The sequence below is a fragment of the Peromyscus leucopus genome, chromosome 8b (genome assembly GCF_004664715.2).
Source record: "Peromyscus leucopus breed LL Stock chromosome 8b, UCI_PerLeu_2.1, whole genome shotgun sequence".
Lineage (NCBI taxonomy): Eukaryota > Metazoa > Chordata > Mammalia > Rodentia > Cricetidae > Peromyscus > Peromyscus leucopus.
The window spans coordinates 48,078,306-48,100,027 of NC_051086.1; the positions used below are offsets into that span (position 1 = coordinate 48,078,306).

At 42.8% G+C, this 21,722-nt stretch overlaps 1 protein-coding gene across 2 annotated transcripts in view; it reads right to left on the reverse strand.

Moving 5' to 3' along the window:
• Myocd (myocardin) overlaps positions 1–21,722 on the reverse strand; it is a 97,354-nt gene that overhangs the window by 50,875 nt on the left and 24,757 nt on the right. Inside the window, exons 1-3 of one of the 2 annotated variants that reach the window (XM_028869352.2) lie at positions 9,569–9,637; positions 5,040–5,083; positions 84–139 (exon numbers count right to left, since the gene is read on the reverse strand). Coding sequence is in view for 1 of the 2 variants with exons in the window: in XM_028869351.2 (XP_028725184.1) it covers positions 84–139; positions 9,569–9,634 (122 nt within the window). In the remaining variant the exon portion in view is untranslated. Of the gene's footprint in view, positions 1–83; positions 140–5,039; positions 5,084–9,568; positions 9,638–21,722 lie in introns of those variants that run through there. The other variant, XM_028869351.2, reaches the window with a different exon arrangement.

The window sequence follows — 21,722 nt, forward strand, 5'->3', positions numbered from 1 at the left end:
ACACAACACGTAAGCCAAAATTTGAGCATGCAGTATCTACACCCAGTCAGTGATATTCAGCAAAGGCAGTTTGCAAAAATTACCTTGTCACTATCCAAATTTTTTCTTGGGTCATGGAATTCAGTTGGACTTGTCAGTGCTGCAACAGAAAGATACACAGGTGAGCAGAGGCTGGCTGAGGGCAGGGTCAGTATCGCAGGGTTGCCGTGTGCTTGCTGAGCTATGCACAGTCTGGAAGTGACGGCCTCTACCGGGCTACAAGCAACGAAGGCAGGAAGGCCTGGAGGATGCCAGCTGCTCAGAAGCCACAGGAGACAGAGAAAGGCGGAACTCAGGCCTGAACCAGGAAGAGCAGCAGAGGCAGGTTTTGCAATAAGAGAAGTGGTGGAGGCAGGCCATGCCAAGTTTCTGAGGAAACAGGGGGGCTAGAATAACATTGGTTTGGGGGAGATGCTAAGTGGGGCAACTAACCCCCTCACTGACTTCGCTAAGTCCTTAGTTCTAAAAGCTTAGGGGATGGTTGTAGTCTTGGATGCATGGGGGCATCCTGGAGGAAGAGACTTCTTGGGATACAGAATGTGGCTGGTTGACCACAAACAGGCAGCCAAGGGTGTCCAGTGAGAAACTGAGATTCAGAATATGAGAGCTTGAAGGGTCCATGGAGACAGTGAACTCCAGTCCCAACCCTAAACCAAGTGGGGAAACTGAGGTCCATAGAAATGGATTGACTTGTCCAGGAGCACACAGTTGGATCCTGGGTCCTCTGATTCCCTCATCTTTTTCCAGGAGTGGTTTTCCAATTACTCTCTGTCAGCCGACATGGGTCTCCCCAGGCAGTCATGCCCAGTGATATAGAGTAGCACGGAAGAGTCAGCCTGTACCAGTCAATACTTCCACTCTTCTCTCTGGGTCCTTCCATCTCTCCTCAGAGCACCTCTTCACTATGGTTCCATAAACTCAGTGTAACAAAAGTACAGGACCTCTCTCTGCACTTGTCTGCCTCTTGTATTGGCTTTCTGGCCTCCTGGGAACAATCTCAGCCAGAAGCTACAGACAATCATGTTTCACTGTAAGGGAAGAGGTTGAACCAAGTACAGAATTGCCTTGCATTTTTTAAAAATTAGTTGTCAGTCTGGATACATTTATGAAACACATGATCCAGATTCTACAAATATTATAGCAGGTGTCCATTCTTATGCTATAAACAAGGAAGTCATTTTCCAAATCTTGAATTGGTTTCTGGCTAAGTCAGTGTGCATGCATGCATGCGTGTATGTGTGTGTACGTGTGTTTGTTTGTGTGTGTGTCTACCCTTACATGCACTTTAGCCCTGAAAACTACACGATTCCCCTACTAACCTGGTGGAGATGATGCTAACAGGACCTGGTAGGCACCATAGTGGTGCTTGATCATATTATTTTCTATGTGGGATGCTGTTTGGGCATACCCTATCAATTCCCCTGCCTCGGTCCAGCATTAATAATGCTGACCAAAGGCCATGCCAAAATTGTCCCAGCTGGCTGCTTTGTACCCAATACAGTCGACACACTCCATTCTGACTTAGACTGGAGCCACAGAGACTCTTTCTCAAAGGAAAGAGGATGAATATTTAGCTTGAATATCACATTTCACATTGGCCTGGAAGCAGATTTTCCAGCTTCTGTGAGATGGTCACTTTTGGTCTTAAAATGGGCCCTCCTTCTTTCTTACTTTTTCCCCAGCCATGTGATTTGGAGAAACAAATGTGGAGGGCTATTGTGGCTCATGCACTCTCTTCTACAGGAATCTCAGTGCCCTTAGGAAGGAGGCTTGCCTTTTCTGATATCTGATCCCTGGAACTTGAAGTTGGAAATGTCTGGAGTGACTCTCCCTTCATCAGGCTACCATGTCACAGAATCTACTTGGACCCTTGTAATGTGTGAGCTCTGCAGCAATATGTCTTTTCCTCTGTCCCATCACCTGGTGTCCATGGAATTAAGCATTACATGTTAGTATGGCCAAATTACTTTCATCACCAGTAAAGAAACTGATCCTGAACTGATCTTTCTTAAGTGGTTAGGAAGAATAACATGTTTTTTCCTGGAGGAGTTCCACAAAGGGAACCATACTCTTTAGCTATTGCCCACATTCTAAACACATTTTTTTTTTAAATTCATTGTTATTATTGTGTGTGCATTTGTATGTATGATGTGTATGTGGGGGCTTTATGCCGAGGGGCATGTGTGGAAGACAGAGGACAATTTTGTGGGGTTAGCTCTCTCTTTTCACCATGATGTATGCTCTGGGCATTGAACTCAGCCTCTCAGATCTGTGTAGCAAATGCCTTTAGCCACTGAGCATCTTGCCGGTTCATACAACTGGTTCTAATTGCACATGAGAGGAATTGACTGAATCTGCATCCTTGAATTATTCAGGTCTCACTAGCAGAGCTTATCCCTTTTCTAAGAAACGCTGTACTTCCTGGATTGGTTTACAAAACCACATTTCATTACTGTATCACCCCCTTTCCTGTGAAATGGTTGAAACTCTTTAGTCCTCTGACGTTAGGAGCACAAAGGTCTTCGGAAACCTTCTACCGAAGGGTGGAAAGCTATGTGCATTTATTGAGGTCTTGGTAAGAATATGAAGAGGTCTACATGCTGCCCTCACCAAATCAAGCCCCAGGGCTTGCTGTGCGGCTTGGGTGTGCTATGGGGCACTAACTTGAGGTCACATTGTGGAAAACTCCCCAGCGGAGTGGCCCTGGGGTTGAGGTTTGCCTACTCCGTGACTCCAGAGAATGTGGGCTCTAACCCTGTCCCCCAGAGGCCTCCAAAAATCATAATGCCTCCCTCAGTTGATTTTTTTTTTTTTAAATACACGAAGGACCACTTTTGCTGCCAGCCCAGGGAGTATCAAATGGCAAAATTTCATATTTAAAGGACACTGACATTTAAGATGGAAAAGGAATTTGGATTTCTAAATTAAAAAAATAAGTCCATGTGATTTCAAATTAGAATTCGGCTATAAATCCAGTCAGCCACACATCTGACTTGTTCCCCTGGAGGAAGATTAATCGCTCCTCACAGGGGAATTCATGTTCTCGCCTCAGCGTTCAGTCGCAGGCTATTCCTATTTCTGTCCCTACAGCTCCAGCTAATTTGGGTCAGCTGTGTGGATAAACATTCGCCTAGATAAGAACAGGCCTCCTGCGGTCCTTTCTGCTCTACTCCGACTGACTCCAGGCCCCCAGTGGGATCCATCGAAGAAAAGAGGCCTTGGATGCAGACAATTCATTTAGGGCTGAGGTGTGTGCGGGGTCTTTTGCGTAGGGCCGGGCTTTGGCGTTGAGTGGTAGCTCACCAGGATGTTGCAGCGCTGATTCCCCTCTAGGGGACCTCTTATGATCAGGCCCGGAGAGAACTCCTGGTACTCTATCCTACTCCACTGAATATAGACAGAAAGTGATGCCAAGAGCCACAGACAGTTTCCTAGTGCAGGCCCCAGGACTGGCAATTCCCAGCATCAACTGGGAACTTGTTAGACGTTCCAGCCCTTGAACCCCACCTCAGAACCACAGCCTCAGAGTTTCTGGGGGTGAAGCACAGGAATTTGACTTTGGACAAATGCTCCAGGAGATGTTGACACCCAGGTTTAAGAACAACAGCCGTGGGGCTTGTAAGGCCAGTGTGCCCCTACAGAGGGTCTCACTTAGAACACTGAGTTCTAAGGAGAAGCACTGGACCAGGACTGTCAGGCTTAGTCTCCAGCTCCCAGATAGGATGCTCAGGTGAATGACGTTGTCTCTTTGGTCCATGCTGCCTGGAGTCATAGCAGTGTAGTTTAAAAATGCTAGCTCCAGTGAAAAAGCTTTTGCTAGTAAATTTGTAGCTCACTGGTTAGTTGAAAATAGACATGTGGGTCGATTATGAATATTTATTAGTTTTTTTTATTTTAATTTTGTGTGTTTGTGTATTTTGCCGGCATGTATGTCTGTGTACCATGTGTGTGCCTGCTTCCCACAGAGGCCAGAAAAAGGTGTCAGATCCCCTGGAACTGGAGTTACAGATGGCTGTGTGTTACCACGTGGGTACTGCAAATTGAACCCAGGTCCTCTGCAAGAGCAGCCAGTACTCTTAATCGATGAGCCAATCTCCAGCACTCTACAGGGTTCTCTGTGAAGAGGGTGACACAATTATTCCCACACATGAGACTCATGGCACTGTAGGATTAAAGGCATTCTGGGTACCTAAGAATTTAGGGCCCATCTAGCTGAGACCTCTCCTTGTTGATACAACTTTGAACTAATCCAGTAGGTTTCCTGCACTTTTGGCTTCCCACTTACAAAATGGGCTTCATGGTGTTTGCTCACCTTGCCTTGCTTTGAAAGGCAGAACAGATATCGAATACTTCTCCCTGAGCAATCAGGATACAGGCTTTATGTAGGTGATAGCAACTTGGAAATTATTCTCTCTCTTTCTGAGGGGAAGTTGATAATAGCTTGCTTATTCTGTGCTCAAATTATAGACTTAGGGGTTTAAAAACAGTGTATTTGCCCAGTGTAGCTCGTAGGATTTAAGACCGGGTATGTGCACTTATCGAGTCTGACCTAACACATGCAAATACTTGGGAGGCAAATTCTCGCCTCGTGGATACAGAGACAAATTCAAAGCGTGTCTCTAGTGACTGCTTTTCAACTTCTGAAGAAACAGGCAACTGGAAAAATCGAGGGAGAGATGAAAGAGAAGAGAGAAGTCACAATTGATCCAGCTTGGCATGAAAGGTCAGGGCACCGTCCCCTAGCTCCGAGGGGGAGATGGTAGGGAGAAAGGAAGAGGCAGACAGATTAATCCTCTCATGCCGCGTTCTGCTCAGGCAGCCAACAGTGTGTGGTAGGTGCTGTGGGGAGAAGCCAAGTCAGCTCGTGCACTGGGAAAAGGCAGAGAGACTCTGTCCTGTGAATGTCTCAGAACTAGGGTGAGGCTGCATGGGCAGTGGGTGCGGGGATGGCCCATCATTCTTCTGGCTATTCAGGAGTGCCACAGAGTTCAGGGGTTTACCAAGGCTTTGCAGTAAGTATGTGGCTGATGTAGCTTGGATTAGTCTGCAAAACAAATAAAGGCAGCACCATTCACAGATAGCTCCTTGTATCTTGACATTCATTTACATAGATCAGATCATTGAACTCAAGCCCAGGAATCCCACTCCAGCCAGACATGGCTTTCTCTGAAACTGGGCACACAGTGACCTTTCTGGTCCCTAGGTCCTCAAAAATCCACCCCAGTTCTTTCCTCTTCTTTTCCATTCTGGGAAGACAGCTGTATCTCTGCATTCCCTGAGTTTATCCTCATTAGGTGCTCTTTAGCAGCAGAGAAGGAGGAGACATTCAAGTTCCCCCCAACTCCCTTGGTGCTCACTCTCAAGAAGGTTTCTGTACTTTTCCCAAGTTATCAATAGAAACAGTTAAAGGAGCTAGCTCCTATTGACTACAAGTCCCTTGACTCAGAAACTGTGTCTGATTCCCACGTGGATGCCCCACATATAGCCTTACTCTTCATAGATACTCATAACTCTAAGGCATCTGGCCCAAGAGCTGAGAATCTTTTATGTGAGGCCTTTAGAAGGGGTCAGAATGAGATGGTGCCAAAGATTCTGAATTCAAGACTGGAGCAAGCTCAAGCTAGACCACATCCTAGCACAGAGATGGGAGCTGGACGTGACACTCTACCTCTAGCTCTGTAGTTATTGATAATGGTTAGCTTTTGGGAGAAGGAGAGAGTTTTCTCTAAGAGTATAGCCCCCTGGTAAGTTGATGATGCTCCATTGGAAGCCTACACATCCAAGAATATTTGAGCTTCACAAGTTGGTCTTTGATGGATTTAAATAAAATGACACAAAGTTGGTTGAATAGGGAATCCAGGGTGTGTCTGGGAAGAGCTGGGGGATGGAAAGTGAATATAAGCAAAACACTTAGTGCAACTATGGAATAATAAAATTTAAAAATAAAAATGCATCTGCCTGGGAGAGTGATGCTCAGGGATAAGAAGTATATGGAGGAAATGTCTGAAAACAATGACCAACACACACCCTCCCTTGACATTTCCATGGGAAGAGGGGGTCCTTGTCTCAAGCCCCAACAGTGTGCTGTCTGTCATTATGTCTTGCATTCTTGAGCCTGCAGGCCTGGTAAAGACACCCTTTCAAACCTTAGCTGCAGTGGAGAATCAGGCAATTCCATTTGGGAAATCATATAAGCTCTGGGAGATAAGTCAAAACAATAAAGCTTTTAGATTTCACGGCTGTTTAGAAAACATGAACTTCACAACTCCCTGTGAAATCTATCTTAGGATATGGCTCAGCCTCCTACTCAGGTCCAAAGAACACTTTCTTCTTTAAGTTGTTCTAAGGTTCTATATTGGCCTAAGAATACAAGAAGACATCTGTCTTCATTTCTAGTCAGAAGGTGGTGCATTTAATTTCAGTCAAAGCACCAGAAGAGGGAATACCCTAAACTCATACAGACAAGGACATCGTGAATGCTTTTAAAGTGACTGGAGGCATTGAAAAGCGAATATTGTTGTTCCTGGTGTGGACTGTTTGTTACTTAGCAGCAACTTCATAGCCTGAGCAATGTTTGGCCACGAAAAGGAAAGGAAATTGAACCCTGTTGAACTAGGTGGACTAGTCAACTGGAAGGCACACCTCAGCTCACTGGAGTCAGAGAAGAGAAAACTTATAGTTTCATCATCACTTTGAGAAAAAATGAGATCTTTCAGAGGCTAGCAAGTAGTTTGCTATTCATAGTTGGTCAGGGTGAAACATCTCATTGAGACTATTGGAACATCCTTCACATTTTCCCAGTCGGTCTTTACAATCCTCGGGATCAAAGCCAGGGTCTTTTGTGCCTGAGAAGAGTGTGTTCCACTATGAGCTACACCCCACCTTGCTACTTGAATAATTTTGTCACAATGACTTTAAGTTCTTACAAATGTAAAATGATTTCTCTTAAATATTTGAGAAAAAGAGTCTGTGTGGGGCCTGAGCATCATAGGTAGAAATGGAGTTTGTGTAGGCACTGGACATCACAGGTTCTGACTTCAGCTCTATTACATGAAGAGAGGGCTGGCATTTCTGCAGTGGCCAGGCTCTGGAGATAACTCAATGTAAAACAAAACAAAACAAAAAACAAACAAAAAAACCCTCCCCCCCCAAATAAAATAAAATAAGACAAATTCTGCCAAAGAGTGGCAGTTCACTTTTAACTAGGTATATGTGACGATTTAGAACAAGCCACTAATGTGGCTATTGGTCTTGTGTATAGGCAATTTTATAGGAAGTTGTAAAATTTTCAGAGAGAATTACAGTTATTCCACACCATGGGAAAAGTAAGGTTTTTTAAAATAACCTTAAATATATTTAAGTTTTTGCAAGTTAAAAAGAGAAGGACCTGGAATTCACTGGATCATCTTTAGGACGTTTGAAAACTCTCCTAGACCTTCAGCTCCATTTTCATGAATGTTAACTAGAAGTAAGGATTTGATACTGTGGGTGTTTCAAACCTCTGCTGAAGAAAAACACCACTCTAGTGAGGAGACTTTGAGGTTTCTAGGAGAGACCATTTTCTCTCCTGTCCTTTCTTCTTTCTCTTAAAAAAATGGAAATGATGGAAGAAGGTCTTCTCGCGGCAGACAATGAGACCCCACTGAGGTAGACTTATTGTCAGCTCCCCTAAGCATTCTGAATTCCTCCCAGGAATCGTCTTGATCATTACTGTCGGCCTCTCAGTACATGGCTCTGGATTCTGTACAGTTAATTATCAAATGTGTTAAATTGAGCTGAGCCTCTTGGATCTTCTGCCATCATTTGCCTTTAGGCATGCCCTGGCATACTGTGTGGATATTAGTCTCCTATGAGGACTCTGCGCTCACCCACCAGGATGGGAAGAGACTGGTCCTTCTTCCAGCTTTCTGAAGAGAGCTGAGCAGAACCGATCCATCCCACAGGGTCTGCCAGACACTCACACACTTTCCCACAGCAGAGCTGCTAGAAACTCTGGTTGGGAGAAGGTGGCTAAACCTTTATCATTTGGCTGAGTCTCAAGTAAAATAATTCATTCTTTGCAGGACTTCCCTGCCCTGAAATTGTCTTGATGATGTAATGGGCTAGCCACAAATTCTCTGTAAACACTTTAATAGTGTTTTGTTGATATCTGCATGACTTGGGCCTGAACATTCCAGACAAGAAAACATTACATCTCCACAGGGAGAGATGCTTTGCTTCCACACCTGACATGAGAGCTGTGACTTAAACTCTGTCCCTGGAGTCATCGCTGTCTTGGCCTATCGTTTTTCACTTATTTCCAGAGTTACCTCCATAGACATCAAAAATACTCTTATCCAAATGCCAGCTGTGAAATCCAGGCTCAGCATTTGGGCATGTGGGCTAAATGTTGTTTTAAATCAGTTGTGAACTTGGATGGACTAAAAGGTTCTGACGTGCGTCAGCCATCTGCCCTTCCAAAACAGGAGACAGTCACGAGCTTTGAGGGAAATCATTTTTTCTCTGCCTTATCCAGTCTTAGATCCCCGTCTCCCATCTTTCTCACTTTCAGGAGACTGGCCAGACTAAAACACCAGACACAAACCCGCTGCCTCAGTTTACCAGCAGAATGGTGTTGCTGAAGCAGTTCTGAGAGTCCGGGGCCACCTGTCCCTTCAGTGTTTAGGAAAAACTCTAAAAATGCTTTGGCTCCAAAGCTCCCTGTGTTCACCATTTGTATGCCTAGCTATTATGAAGGCTACTTTTGACTCACAAAAGAAAAGGCTTGCAGACTCTCATTTCTGGGCAGTCTCCCTTAACCACCCTAGTCTGTCTAGAGGACAAGTCCAAGAGCTGTGCACTGAACACTGAAGCCCGGTTCATCAGTATCGTTACAACAATCCAAATTTCTGTGGGTGTTACTGTGAACATTGATTATTTAAAAATTTTTATTTGGAGAATTATATGACCTAGAAGGGTTTGAACTTTGATATCATGTGTCTAGAACACCTTCCCCTGTACTTCCCTAGACAACCAAGAATTAGCTTTAGTTGTTAGACTTTTCAAATAATCTTCGAAAACCCCTGATAATCCTTCTTTGACTTATATTTTGGGCAGTAGTTCAATATTATAGTATTCATGCTAGAACAGTATTGCAACTAAATCTTCTAGAAAGGAAATGCTTGACAACATTCAAATAATTGTGGGTTCAAACAGCTGAACCCAACCCAAGAAGGTGAAAGAAAAAAAAATAGCATACATTTGGTACTTCTAGAAGAACCAATTTCAAAAGTAGGAGAAGAGCCAGGGATGCCCATCATCAACTGAGTTTACCGTGAGAGTAAATCTACCATATCAGAATCTTAGCAACAACCTCTATGTAGGTAAGGGTAGGGGACAAAAAAAATCCATGGTCTAGATGTTTGCAGATTCAGATTCCTGGGGACTTTGTCTGAGAGATGCACCAATTTAGACTAACTGATCTCTAGGGTCTTGCAGTCCCCCAGCAATCACAATGCTGAGTAAATGAGGAAGAGTGGCCAGTACTCACGTGGTATTAAGCCTTGGTTAGCCAGCTGCTCCTGGGTCCTTCGCTGTTGAAGCCGTAACTGTAAGACTTGGAAAAGCAAGCACGAGATGGTGAGTTGGGACAGAAGAATTACAATCACATGTTTTCATCACACTTTCCTAGCCCTTCCGCTTTAATGTCCAATATGAAGTCCATGTTTATTTCTGAGGCAGACAGAGAGAGAAGTGTGAGAGAAGCAGGACACTCACAGTGCTGAGAGCCTACAGAAACTAGAATGTCGGACTCCTTTGAAGAGACTCCTTCCACCCCAACACCCCCACCCCCATGGTTTCCCCTCTCCCCTACTACACTGTTTCTAAGATGTATTATGACCTGACCCAGTGCTTTTTGGGTAGTGGCCCGTGACTCCAAAGGGAGACAAAGCGAAGAAAACATCAGCCTCGAAGACCCGTTGGAACCCAGGCCCCATCACTACCACTCAGTGTCCACCTGGGCACACTGCTGACTCTGCTGGAGCCTCAGATTCTCATTTGGTATAGGAGCCACACCTGCCTGTCAGCATTGCTTTAAAGCCCAATAAAACAAGTGTATGCACACAGCTCAGCAAAGTATCTGTCAGCAATGCCTCTGTCAGGTGCTAGGACTGGGAGACTCTGGGATTCTTAAGGGAACTTAAAGGTTATTGGAATAGTGCCTCTCTTAGAAGAAAAACATATAAATTACCCAAACATTATATTATGTACATGCATCAGATATTCATAACACGAAGATTATGCATAAAACATGTACCTGCAAAATGTTAACATTGAATTATTACAGGATTGTTAAAATATGAGTAGAATATTTACAATCTTCGCCTCTCCCTCAAACACATTCTGCCTTTGGAAATTCAGCTTTCCCCTCATGAATATTCTATTTCCTCAGGAAGATTCTGGCTTTCCATCATGGCCCTTGGCTTCAGTTGTCGGGAATAAGAATGTGTATTAGTCAACCTCCATCACCGTGATAAAATACCTGAGTTTTGTAAACACCGTGGAGTGGAAGGGTTCGTTTTGGCTTGTGCATGCAGAGGTTAAACCAACCCCCTCTCTAATTAAAAACAGTAAATGCTGAACACCCCCCCCCAACACACACACACTACATATACCACACACATATACAACACACACACACAACACACATATACCACACACACACACACACCACACAGCACACTCAAACACACACACCACACACATATACAACACACACACACCACACATATACACACCACACACCACACACACACACACACACACACACACACACACACACACACACACACATACTGAAGAATAGCAAACATGAATTAAACAGATGGTAGAGGGGACCAAGGACTTGACTTCAGGTTCCAACTTTGGAAGCTTAGGCTTGGAGGTAGCTGCAGTGAGAAAAGTGACAATTTCAGACAACTAGAACTCCAGAAGCAAACCAAACTCAAACTTCCAGTCAGAGGTGTCAGGGAGTGGGGCTCTGCCAGGGTGAGCTGAGGAAATCAAACAAGAGGACAGTAAGAGTGGGGGCCCCTAGCTCATCAGGGTCCCCCAGATTCACACTGATTCCTACTGTTTCCATGGAACAGACTCTAGACACCTGGGCAAGAGTCAGCTTAGTTTGTGTTTGGTGGACGAATTGTGTGCTATGATAAACAGAACAATCTGCATTTCCAGACGACAGTGACAGGCTTTGGGGTTTGGGTCCAATGTCCGGGGAACAATTTAAGATTACTCTATACACAAAGAAACCAGTCGTGGGAACACATGCTAAATGCAAACGGCAAAATAAAACAAATCCAAATGCTGGGCTTGGGATGATCCTAGTGCTGGGTTACCAGACTAGGACTTTAAAGGGGTGATTTTCAACCATGTTCAGTAAAGTCAAAGAAGCAACGGTCAAAATGCAAGACAGGATGGGCAATCAGACTACAACACGTAAAAAGAAACAACACGGGAATACTAACAATGTAACTGTAGAATATCTGAAAAGCACTATTTTGTCGAAAATGGGTTTACTAGATCTGTAAACTCAGAGGCCCATCACACTGAAAGAAAAACAGAGGGGATTAAGTGAGCAGAGTCTCAGGGGTGTATAAAACAATATCCAAACATCTGACTCTGAGGAATTAAGAGTGCCAAAGGGTGAGCAGTGGGATAAACGGTGGCCAAATAGCATGTTTCGGGGGTCATGTCAGAGGAAATAGCTACAGGATTCTCATCAGAACGCCAGGAAGATGGACGATCAAAACAAAACCAGAGACCCCCAGCCTAAACAGAAGCACCCTGCAGGAACAAAGGTGGAATCGAGTGATGTTCAGAGAAAGGAAAATAGCATTATGCTAGCTCATGTCATTTCAAGAATTGATTATGGAAATTTAGGCTGAAAGGAAACCTGGATATTCAGGAATAAGAATATTAGCAACACTATCTAGAAAACATTTCAGATTTATTCCTTTCCTATTAATTTAAAGAGCATGTGACTGTTGGAAGAAAGACTGAGCACCACCTGGTGTTGTTTCCAAGGCGCATGGATGAAAAGCAGACTTGATGGTTGTAGAGGAATAGCCCTGCCCTTTTTTGAGTCTTGAGCTTCCCACAAAGGTCCTCGTGGCCCAGGTTTGGTCTGTGGCCTGAATGCTCCGGAAGAGGTGGAGTATTTAGAAGGTAGAACCTAGTAAGGAAGTTAGGTCACTGAGGCGGGGGTGGGGGGAGGGGGGGGGGTGGGGGGTGGTGTGGGAATGTGGGGGTGGGTGGGCGTTGTGCTCTGATGAAATATTGGGCCCTGGCCCCTTCTCTCTCTTTTTCTTCCTACTGTTTCAGATGTGCTTCCTCCTCTGCCGCATGCTCCGATCATGCTATGCTGCCCAAAGCAACAGCGCCAATGGATCAAGGACTCAGGCCAAGACAATCTTTTCTTGTTTACATGTTGATTATCTCAGGTACTTGGCAACAATACTTCTTACTAAAATGGGCCATTGACTATACACTTTCTATAATTTACATGCGGTGGTATGATTTCATTGATAAAAGTTAACACTGCATTTTATAAACCTTAGAGCATCCACTCCCAAAACAGAAATACACCTTAACAGCCAGTAAACGGAAGGCTGGCTGGTTGTGTTGGTGTATGCCACTAGGATTTGCTGAAAGAGAGAGGACCATGAGTTCGAGGACAGCCTGGGCTGCACATTCTTGCCTGGTGGTGGTGGCACACGCCTTTAATCCCAGCACTTAGGAGGCAGAGGCAGGTAGAGCTCCAAGTTCGAGGCCAGCCTGGTAACAGAGTGAGTTCTCAGACAGTCAGAGCTATGCAGAGAATCCTTGTTTTGTTTTTTTTTTTTTTTTTTTTTTTTTTTTTTTTTTTTTTTTTAAAGACAAAAAATAAACAAAAAAGAATGCTAAATTATGAAAAATAACCCAAAGGAAGAAAAAAAGAGGAAATATTGGAATAAAGAAAGAGGGGCAACCAGAGAACAAATAATACGATGAGTGAAAGCTTTAGACCTCACTGAAATCAGTCATTAGATCAAAATTTGCTAGTAAACACCCAAAGTAAAAGACATCATTAGAATGGGTTTTAAAAGAATGTTAAGTCTATATTTCCTACAATAAATACACTTTATGTATAAAGATTCTGATTAAAATAAATTGAAAAAGGTCTGCCACTCAAAAAGTGTCAAAAAGCCTGAGCGATGGTTAGACTATCACACAAAATGGACATCTAGTCAAAGCTTACTAGATACCTAAGGCATTTTAGAGGCTGGGGAGATGGTACAGCAGATGAAGGTTCCTGCCACCAAGCTGCCTGACCACCTGAGTTCAATTCCTTGGACTCACACAGTATAAGATGAGAAAGGACTCAGGAAATTATCTTCTGACCTCCACGTACATACATACGGTGCCACAGGCACACAGCGCCCCCCACAGATTTACATACATAAAAAATAAAAAAACATTCTTAAATGTGGCATTTTAGAATTATAAATGGACAATCATTAGTAAGACATAGCAACTAATGAGTGTCTCATCAAGCAATGAGTGTCTTTTCTCAACATTTGATTAATCTAAAAAAAAAAAAAAATCCCCAGCAACTCAGAGGAATTGAGCAGTCTAGGCAATCTTATCCTAATTGGCTTGTATCTTGACTTAGTTACAGAGCACTGCCCCCATCAACTGCATGGCACTCGTTTGAAGGGCATGTGGTACTACTGCATTGAGCCACCAAAGGCAACAAACGGTCCCAACTTCAGAAGGGCTTAGGTCACTCAGTGCGTGTCTTCTGATCAGACTGGAATTAATTAGCAATCAGGAGCGATAAGCTGCTAAGAAAAACGTTTGGCTATACACTTTAAATAATTCGCAGGCCAAAGAAGAAAGCACAAGGGAAATTAAAAGTATTTTGGCCTGAATGACAGTGAGTAGAAGATGTAATTTATGGAAAACAACAACCACCATCGTCAGAGAGAAAGTCAGGTCTACATGCTCGTATGAAAAGAAGTAAAGCTTAAGATCAGTGACCCAAGATTCTACCTTAAGAAGATAGAAAAGGAGGATGCCCCAAACAATACAATAAAAAATTAATAGGAATAAAACAGTGTGGTGGTTTGAATGAAAATGGCCCTGTCTTAGGGTTTTTATTGCTGCGATGAAATACCATGACCAAAAAGCAAGTTGGGGAGGAAAGGGTTTATTTGGCTTGCACTTCCATATTGCTGTTCATTATTGAAGGAAGTCAGGACAGGAACTCAAACAGGGCAGGATCCTGGAGGTAGGAAGTGATACAGAAACCATGAAGAGGTGCTTCTTACTGGCTTGCTTCCCTGGCTTGCTTAACCTGCTCTCTTATAGAACACAGGACCACTAGCTCTGGGATGGCACCACTTATCATGGGCTGGGCCCTCCCCATTGACCAGCAACTGAGAAAATGCCTTACAACTGGATCTCATGGGGGCATTTCCTCAACTGAGGCTCCTTCCTCTATCATGACTCTAGCTTGTGTCAAGTTGGTACAAAACCAGCTGGTAGAGGCCCCCATAGGCTCATATATTTGGGTGCTTAGTATCCAGTTGGTGGAACTGTTTGGAAAGGATTAGGAGGTGTGGTCTTGTTGGAGGAGGTGTGTCACTGGGAGTGGGCTTTGGTGTTTTTTTTTCAAAAGCCCACACCAGCCTAGTCTTTTTCTCTGCACGCTGCCTGTAGAACAGGATGTAAAGTTCACAGCTAGCACTCTAGCACCATGTCTGCTTGCTGCCATGCTCCCTGCCATGGGGATAATGGTCTAATCCTCTGAAACTGTAAGTAAGCCCTCCAATTAAGTGCTTTCTTTTATAAGAGTTTCCTTGGTCATGATGTCTCTTCTCAGGAATAAAACAGTGACTTAGACAAGGAGAAATCTTAAAAAAAGAAAGCATATACATAGTAGAGAAACCTAACAAAGCTAAAAGCAGATTCCCCAAGATGGACTGATAAAAATAAACAAACTTCTATCTAGAAAAGCAGGATAAAATCGACCTATGTTAGGAATAAAATAATGGAATATAATACATATCATAGACATTGAAAAGGTAATATGAGACTATCATTAAAGATTTGTGCCAATAATTTTAGCAGCTCAAATAAGTGGACAAATTTCTTAAAAACTACACCTTATCAAAACAGATATAGGCAGAAATTCTGAATAATATATATTAAAGAACATTGATAACCAGAACCTTATCCACCCTGCATACTGATAAACACCTCTAGGGCTAGATAATTTTGGTAGTAATTTTTTCCAAATGTTGTTGTAAGAATAAATTATTTGGGAAGCTGGAGAGACAGTTTTGCAGTTAAGGGCATTTACTGCTCTTGTAGGGGCCCTGGGTTTGGTTTCCAGAACCTTTTGTAAGTCAGATAGTGGCTTACAACCATCTCTAACTCTAGTTCTTGGAGATCTGATTCCCTTTTCTGACTTCTGCAGGCTTCTACATGATGTGATATATATATATATATATATATATATATATATTATATATATATATATGTATATATATAGCAAATAAATATATATATATATATATTAGGCAAATTAAATAAGCATCTTTTTAAAAGAGTAAATTATCTTTCAAGTTCTCCAATGAACAGCCTCCACATTCTATTCATTTCCGCAATTGTAAATAAGAATATTTAGTCTTTCAACATCATGAATTTTAACCATACAAAGAAAAGCATTTAGTGCTCTCTGTTAAGGTCAGCAGGTTTGAAATCTGTTTCAATTCTTTAGACATTAAGCTATTTTGACTGGGATTGAGTTCAATGAAGACAACAGAATAGAGACAAAAGAGAAACTCTAGAAAAGAGAGTGGCAGAAGTTGATGGCATGAAAGAGAGAAATATACCTTTCTCTCTCTGAAGACTGATAATGTGAGATCCTTCACAATGCTGTAGGAACTCAGCGGTTCCTTGACAGAAGGAACTAGATCTACATATACATTCTCCCCTTGGGAATGGACCACGGTGCTCATCAGATTCCCAAACAGAGCCAAGGCCTCCGGAGTTTGAGAGCACTAACGCAGGGGTCTGAAAAATCAAGAATTCTTAGAATGTGCATTAGAGTCATGGAGCTGACAAAGTAGTTTGAAAAGGGTGATGAGCTTAATTTTAGATCATCTGAATTTTGGAGGTCCCTGTAAATCATAAACAAGGTACCTTACTGTCACTTATGGGGCTTGAAAAAGTTCAGATGTCAAAGCTAGGACACTGACTTTGGGTATCATCTTGGCAGAATTCCTAAAGTAATAGGGATAGATTATCCAAGGAAAGAGATAATAAGAAAAAAGAGTGATAAAATTGCATTATAAACAAAGTAAAGATGCTTAAAAAATTCTAGGGAGCAAATTAACTCCATGCGTCTGGTATAATATGCAACAGTTGTGACAGTTGACACTATTCATTTTCAAAATCATTTGCAGGTTTTTACTAGTCATGAAGACTGAAAAGCATTGACTCATTAAATAGTATCTGATTGCCTACTAAGTGACTGGCACTGTTCACTGTTAGCACATAATGAATAAGACCAGTGGTTACTAGTCTCATGGCTTAAACATGTTAGGTGGAGAGATAAACTTAATTTCCCTGAATAGAAGATTATTTTATCTCCCATCCTTTTCTTTTGCTTTCTTTAGTATTTTTGTTTTTGAGTATTTCCCCCCAAAGATGTCTGGTTTTGAAAAGCTCTGTAAATGCTCTGAAACTAAAAAATTGCACATGGTGTGTGTGTGTGTGTGTGTGTGTGTGTGTGTGTGTGTGTGTGTACAAGTACATGGTTCTGTTGATGGGTATATGAGTTCTGTCAGATTTCTGGAAGTCTTCAAAGTCTTCAAATGTTAACAATATTCTTTAACTCAGACCTAGTTCACATCTTCTCATGTGATCAGCATACTGCCTACTAGTAGTGTCCATATAATGTCATAAAGAGAGTTACCCCAAAGCTCAATTTGTACAGGATTGCTTTGTGTAGTGCATTACAGGTCTCTTCCTCCTTGTATCTGATTATTTTTTCTTTCACACAGCTCTATTTCTGTTTTTTTTTTTCTTTTCTTTTCTTTTTTTTCCGAGACAGGGTTTCTCTGTGTAGCTTTGCGCCTTTCCTGGATCTCACTCTGTAGACCAGGATGGCCTCGAACTTACAAAGATCCTCCTGCCTCTGCCTCCCGAGTGCTGGGATTAAAGGCGTGCGCCACCACCGCCCGGCCAATACAGCTCTATTTCTTATACTGACTCTCTTCTGCATCAGGCTGTCTCCTCTTAAGACTAATACTGACAGATATGACCTTGCCCTGCCTTATGATAGTCTACCATGTGGTGCTGGGAAGGCCCATTGAGACAATAACTCTAATTTATCACAAAATTTGAATCATGTGGTTAGTAAATCATGCATCTGATGTTTACTAAACACTTTCCTGTGTCCACTGATTGGCAGTGTCTTCTTCATTTGTGAAAGCTTTAACACCAGCCGTGATCTGCTTTTAGGAGCTAAGTTCTAATGTGAGTTAATTTATGTCTTGTACCATTTCTTCTTGTTTTAAGCATCAAAAGCACTAACTATTTTTCTATGTCCTGGTGGTAAGCTAAGCACACACGTACTCTTGTAAATAGCAGAACTGAGAGAAAAGTCTGTATCTATATTGGAAAACAAAGAAATCCTTACTCATAGAAACTAACCTATGATATATGAAAAAGAAAGTCAAATGATGGAAAGTCATGGGCTCAGGACCCTCCACTGTGAAGATGGGACTGGCCAGGACTAACAGGGCAGCTAGTTGAGGTACTGGAGAAGGTTGGCCTCTACCACAGGGGCATGTTCTTGTTTACACCAGATATTTTGGTATAGCAGTCTCATAGACTAAGGCATTATTTTCAGCTTAGATATGTCATATTAATATCTGATTTGTGAGGCTTTAAGCTTTTGTGTCATAAACGTGGTAAGCATCATGAGTTCTCCTGCATTCTCAGCTCTTTATTGGTAAGATATCACAATGTTTTCCCATGTGATTTAAAACCCTTTAAAATGCACTACTCCAAAAGTTTTTTTTTTTTCCTTCTTTGTTTATGTTCTGGGTATCATCTAAGTTGTGAATGGCCATTGTATATTTAGTTCATTTCCACACTTTTATGTTTTGTGATTGTTTCTCATGTTTTTAAAATTAATTTTTAGTTTAGCATACAAAGTAATGCTTTTCATCATGGCATCTCACTTTTTAAACACTTGGTAGGAAAATTTCTGGTTAGAATAAAAAAAACTACCAGAAATAAAATTAATAACTTTAACAATAAAATTAACAAAAGAAGAGGAATTTCAACTGCTGATTTTTTGTTCACAATCTGTGCTTCTAGATTTTTGAATGAATGTTGCAAAGAAAATTCACATCATTCACCCACAAAGACAGTAGTGAGCATTCTTTGGAATTATGTTTCTGCCAGTTCCCTTTTCTAGTTTTGGTGATGCTGGGGGTTAAAATCAGGGTCTTATTTGTTGACCGTGTGTTTTTTTTCCTAGTACTTTAAAATATTTATAGGAATGAACCTAGAAGTAGAGTGATTTGGTCACAGGAAATGCAAAATTTGAAATCTTTAGGCGCTAGGTCTCTCTAAAGGTGACTCTCTGATTTTCTTTCCACTACAATGTTGTGAGTGTGGTCCTTCAACCTTGTTGGTCTTTTCTCACTGAGCCACTGTGATTCTACCATCCTCTGAAGGTTAAGAAGTGGTAGCTCACTGCCTCACAGCTCCAGCCTAGAGCCATACCCAGGGTGAGCTTGCCAGGGCAATCTCTCTGCTCCTGGGTTGCTTCTTCTCCAGGTTTACCAAAGCTGGGAGGTTGCAGGTCAAACCTCAGTGGCTACATCCCTCCCCATGTCTGCTTCACATGGCCTACGCAGAGCTCTGTAGCTTCATGGTGACACCATGCCACCCCTTGCCTGTGCCAGCTGGTGAAGCTGCCTTTCCCTCGGGCCTAGGCATTGCTTAGCCCTATTCCTGGGAGTCTTTTTTATTTTCTTTCCTTCCCTTCGGCTTGCTGTGGCCACCGGTGACCCTTGAGGTCCTGGCAAGCCCTGGGTGATGCACTGTAGCTAAAAATACTCTCAGCATTGTTGCTTTTTGTCTCATCCTTTTCTCCACTTCCTGCAAACAGCAGGTGTTCATAGAATTCTGCTCCATCTCCTCTCAGGCTCTACTGGTTTCAAGCAGCTTGAGGGTAAAGAACAGTTCTTGGGGTTTTACCCACTTCACCCCAGTGCTTTATCTGAGATCATTAAATAATAAAAAACAACAACAACAACAACAACAAATGTTGGGTTTTTTTTTTTGTATGTGTGAGTGTGTATGTGCATGTGCCCTTGTTTTCACTAGAGTTTGAAACAGGGCCTTGTGCTTGCTAGGTAAGAGCTTACTAGTGACTGAGCTGTGTGGTTCTGCCATGTGGGAGTCAGTCTTTCTCAGCTTCCAGAACTAATGCAATTTGCTGTCTACTTCTGCATCATCATCAGAATTGGAAGTCACATGTGGGGCTCAAATTGCTCTTTATTCAGAATTCAGGGGCTACAGTAGTTATTAATAGATTATCCCAGACGAGTGGGAAATTTCTCATGTCTGATAGGAAGAATCTCATAATTGCCTTAAACTTTCTTTTTTGAGAAGTACTTTATAAAAAGGTTTCCAAATGATCTTCAGAACAAAGTGGCAGGTTCTAGCATTGAAAGTACCTACCTCCCCAAAGGAGGGGAGCTACGTTTCTTTAATAGTTTTTTTCACCGAAGAAGAGGCATAGACCTACTCAGTCAGAGAAGTAGTTTCCTGTGGAATGACAATTAAGTGATGCATACACACATGCAGGTCTAATATAGCAGATATGTAGGGCTAGACTCCTGCATGCATCTGGGGATGGGACTGGTGGATCCAAGTTGTGAATAACAGTGAAAGTACCTGCATAAGCTTGAAGTTGTGACCTGGGAGGTGACACTTGTCTGTGCCCAGGAAGAAGAAGAAGGACCAAGTGCCACTGTGCTGTCTCCTGAGATATTTCTCAGTCAGAGAGAATATCAGGAGCGATGGTCATTGTGACATTTTTCCTGTCATATAAACATTCCCCTCTTCTATGTGCCAAATGCTGCTGGACAGGCTTCTCTTGCTGCCAAAGCAAAGCAGTGTGATGGTGCAAGGGCAATGGGGTGGAAAACAGACTCCGCCTGTCCTCCTTGAGCTTAGGCAGAGTGACGGTGTCTTCAAGTTTTAATATTCTCATCTTTAGAGCAATGTGATCAAGAGTAGTGGCAGGATTGGACAAGTTAACCTTTTCCTGAACTCTGCAAGGTTATCAAATAATAGCCTTATGGTAATGACTTGTCTTCACTGATATGGTAGCATATTTTTGTAAACCAGCCCTCACAGGTCTGAGGCAGGAAGTTTGAAGCCAGCCTGGTGGATATAGTGAGACCTTGTCTCAAAAAGCAAAGCAAAAAAATGGCCACAGAAGAAAAACTCCCTGCTTGTTTCTGGTTAGGAAATCTGAGAACAGACACCTCAGGCCACAGTGGGGGAAACAATCACAGGTCTTTCAAAAAGAAGCATGTCTCTTAGGGGCCTTGCCAAGGGCTACTCTGTCTAGAAGGAGGACACACCATTCTAAGAAGCAGGAATTGAAGGCACGTGTAACCTGGCTCACACAAAGGGCTGGGAAGGCAGGAGGTGGGTGGAGAGAAGGAGCTGGCTCCCATTCACTTTTTCTTCTTCCTGATGCTGATTATTTCTGGTAAGGAAATTAAGGGACTAGTCACCAACAAGAATGGGAAAACCTCAGTTTTGGAGGAAGGAGTTAGATAAAAATTACCTCCTCAAGAGTTCTCCAATCACCAGCATGTAGGAATGGGTATTATCATCCCACACCACAGCTCCTGAGCCCCAGAGCTTATCAATAGCTTAGCTAAAGCTGTGGAAGTTCAGAAAGGACAAATTCCAAGGAGCTCTGGGACATTTAGATTTGGCCTCATGGGCGCAAGTTTCAAGTAGAACTATTTCGATGTGAAAACACTAACTGTGACCACTCTATACTTTGTATGTGTGTGTCTTTTAAAGATTTATTTATTTTATCTGTGTGTTTGAATGCCTGCATGTATGTATGTGCACCCCACCTTCAGAGGCCATAAGAGGATGAGAGAGCCCCTGGAGCTACAGATGTGGATGCTGGGAGCTGAACTCCATTGCCCTCCTGTTTTCTGCGGGAGCAGAGATCTCTCCAGTCCCATAGTTGGTGTTTTACTATATCTCCCATGTGGGGGCGGGAGAACTCTTCTTAAATAAAGAATCAGGTGCCCCTAGGACATTTGGCAAGTTTCATGCTACCTGCCCAGTTGGCAACTCAGCACAAGAATGCTTGGTTAGAATCACTGCCTACAGTATCCCCATGGCAACCTTCACAGGGGGTGCCATTCTCTGTGGAGCCCACAGTCAGCCAGGTAGCTGTTCCGAGGACCACAGGTGATGGTCCCCACAGAGTCGCTGATAAGAACACAAGGCCCCTGAGTGACTGGGCGGTGACAGCATTACACTGAGTGGTTGCTATGGCTTTGGTGAGAAGTGTTGCTTTTCTGAGGATTGCAAAA